This window comes from Arachis ipaensis, chromosome B02 (assembly GCF_000816755.2).
Source record: "Arachis ipaensis cultivar K30076 chromosome B02, Araip1.1, whole genome shotgun sequence".
Classification (NCBI taxonomy): domain Eukaryota; kingdom Viridiplantae; phylum Streptophyta; class Magnoliopsida; order Fabales; family Fabaceae; genus Arachis; species Arachis ipaensis.
Window position 1 is genome coordinate 67,834,239 of NC_029786.2, and position 3,567 is coordinate 67,837,805.

General features: G+C 29.4%; 1 protein-coding gene across 1 annotated transcript; it reads left to right on the forward strand.

Moving 5' to 3' along the window:
- LOC107625404 (2-oxoglutarate-dependent dioxygenase AOP3) lies at window positions 347-2,706 on the forward strand. Its single transcript, XM_016328032.2, has 3 exons — window positions 347-802; window positions 1,579-1,921; window positions 2,369-2,706. Exons 1-3 carry the CDS (start codon window positions 426-428, stop codon window positions 2,597-2,599), a joined length of 951 nt encoding a protein of 316 aa, XP_016183518.1. The 5' UTR covers window positions 347-425; the 3' UTR covers window positions 2,600-2,706.

Here is a 3,567-nt window from a genome sequence, read left to right on the forward strand (position 1 = left end):
TATATAAAATAAATTAAATAACATAAATAAAAATATTAAAGACTATCAAAAACTTATTAATTTGATAATCAATTCATCAGTAATATTTAAAAATATAGACTAAAAATATATTGTTAAATTATTAATGTAAAAGTTTTTTATTGATGTTTAAAAATAATGACAAAAAAATAAATTTTAATGATTTTTTAAGTATTTCTCCAACATAAATATTAAATATCTACACACAACAAATATACGATGATTAATTTGGTGGCTAATATTTTTTTCTTTGCATTTAGTATTTTTATTTGTCCAAATAATCATAGACACTTTTCTCCTCACCCCATTTCGAACTTCCATATTATATATATTTCCCAAAACCCAAAAAGGTTATTAAAAGCTATGTAAGAAACAACAATTAATTAAGAGAGAATTATTGATTATTCATGGGTTCTGAAGAAAAAATGAAGCTTCCAATTCTAAACTTCACCAAAGAAGATCTGAAGCCGGGAAGCAATTCCTGGTCAATTGCATGCGAGAGGGTGCGCAAAGCACTCGAAGAACATGGCTGCTTTGTAGTTGTGTATGATAAAGTTTGTGATGAGCTTGAAAATGGTGTTTTCAATTCCATGAAGGAACTGTTTGATCTCCCAACAGAAACAAAAATGAGAAACAACTATGAGGGGATGCCCTTGAAAGGCTACGTTGGACAGATCCCCAAGATTCCTCTCCATGAAAGCATGGGCATAGATGAGGGAACAACGCTTCACAACATTCAAGGCTTTGCTCAAAAATTGTGGCCTAATGGAAATCATCATTTATGGTACTTCTTGTTTTTAAAATTAAGAGTGAAACTCGAACTCTCAATCTCTAAATGAGTATGGAGAAACTATGTCATTTGAGCTATATCTCTTTGGCATCATTTCTGGTACTTATACATAATATAATAATGAGAAATAATAGAAGACGATAAGAATTTATTATTTTTGATTATCACTTAGTCATTAATTTAATTTCTTTAGTCTAATTTTTTTATTCTAATAATTTAACAATGTATTTTATTTTATATTTTTAAATATTAATAATTAACGGGTGACAAAAACAATAAAATCTGATAGTGTTATATCATTTCTCTATAATAATATCTTGCTTTTTTTTTTTACTTAGTCTTTACACTTATGTTAGGATGCGATAATAATCCGATAATTTTTGAAATAATTAATTTTTCTAAAACAAAAAGATTGATAAAACAAAAAATAAAAGTCTAATCACTTTGAATTAAGATAATGAACTCCCTCATGATGATTATTACTATTTTTTTACTTTCTCACTTTTTTAATCTCTTTGTTTTTGAAGATATTTTTCTATTTCGAAAAATTAGAGAGACATATATTATTGTATAATAAGTATATTTTGAACACTTATAATACATGAAATAATCACACATTTAACCATTCTTCCAACACATAGCTAAGTTTGTATAAAAATAAAAATAAGCTTTTGGAACAAGCATTAAATATGCTCTATACATCTATATAAATACTGAACATACATGTTATATCCTAATTAATTAATTCGTCTTATTGTTGACTTTTGTAGTAAGAATTTGTTTGAGTATGCAAAGATAGCAGAAGAATTGGATCGAATGGTAGCAAGAATGATATTTGAAAGTTATGGTCTAATGGAGGAGCATTATGAAGCATACATGGGGTCCACAAGTTATCTCCTAAGGTTGTTGGCACACAAATCACCAAAAGAGGTTGTTGATGAGCCTCAACTGGGTTTGGTGTGTCACACTGACAAGAGCTTCACAACAATTCTTCACCAAAACCATGTCAATGGACTCATGGTGGAGACAAAAGATGGGAATTGGATCCATGTTGATTTTTCTCCTACTAATTCCTTTGTGGTCATGGCCGGCGATGGTTNNNNGAAGGTATCAGTAACCTAAGTATGAATACATATTAAAAATGTGGAGGTTTAATAAAAAGTTAGTATTTATTGATATATTAGTATGTATATAGTTCAGTTGTTTTGATTTTCTCTTCACCAAAAATAAAATTACTGAAAAAGTTACTTTTAAAACATTCGTTTGAATTTGATATTATAATTAGTTTATGCAAAAAGGAAAATAAATTTTTATATTTTTTTAAAAAAAATTAAAGAGGGTGGCTTTAATTAATTATACCAGATTAAAAAAAATGGCAATCTGGTGTACAAGCAATACTAAATAACATACTACTATTATATAAATAAATACTATGTTAAATAAGAAAGACTAAAATGGCACCACTACATACTACCGTTATATAATCCACTGATTATAATGAAAGCACAGTAGTTTTTCTTGGTGATGATGTTATATATGATCTTATTACTCTTTTGGTAGGCATGGAGCAATGAGAGAATCAAGTCACCGAACCATAAAGTTGTGATGAATAATAATAAGAAGAATGAAACGAGGTACTCTCTTGGTTTGTTTGCCTTTTACAAAGGGATTCTTCAAGCACCTGAAAAGCTTATAGATGAAGAGCACCCTTTGAAGTATAAGCCATTTGATCATCTTGCATTACTGAACTTCAGTTACAGCGTTAACATTAAAGAATATTGTGGCATGTAATATAAATATTTATCCTTCAAGGATTATTAGATAAATGGTGTGATATGTATGGTATTTTGTAAGGTTTCGAGTTTTTAGAAAATAAATAATAAGTTATTTGTGATTTATTATGTTTATTTATAATTTTTTTTTTACAAAAAATTATTTACTAAAGTAATTAAATCAAAGTTATGAGATTTAACTTTAAAATTAATTAGAATTTATATAATTTTTTAAATTAGAGTATTTCTTTAAAAATAATTATATTTAATTTTTAAATTATTATTCCATTTTCTAATTATATCAAAATACATATCATACTCTTACCTTTTTTACCCAACCCTAACCCTAATTTTCAAATCAAAACTCTAACCCTCCTAATCCCTCACCCACCCTCACACCGTCATTCCTCTTCACACACATACATGTGCGAACATATATTAGAGGAGGAGAACGGGAGAAGAATAAAAGAGAGGAGGGAAAAGAGAGAGAGACAACGTCAGCAGGGCTTGGTGCCGTCATTGCGAGAGAGAGAGAGAGGCTTCATCCTCGTTGTCACCATTGTTGAAGCCCGTGTCACCGTCGTGCTTCATCATCGCCGCTGCCAAATTCTCCACCAACGCCTCAGCATTCGAGAAGGAGGGGCTGGTACGTTATCACTAAGCTGCTGCGTCACTACTGGAACTCTCTACCACTGTTTTGCTCGCCGGATTTCGTTGCTGGAGCTGCGATTGGAGGACCGGAAGGGGATGCTTGCCAGTTTTGCTTCTATTTTTTTGTTTTCATGGATTTCACCGGAGCTTTGTTGTAAGACCCAAAACTTTTGAAAAGTCTTATTATAAACAAATTTCAAATAATATATTTATTTACAGTTTTAATTTCAGAAATTATTTTATTAAAAATAATTAAAAACAGTTTCGATTAATTGAATTTGAAATAAATTAAGATCCTTATCCAATTTTACAATTATTGAGTTTTTCTATATTTAA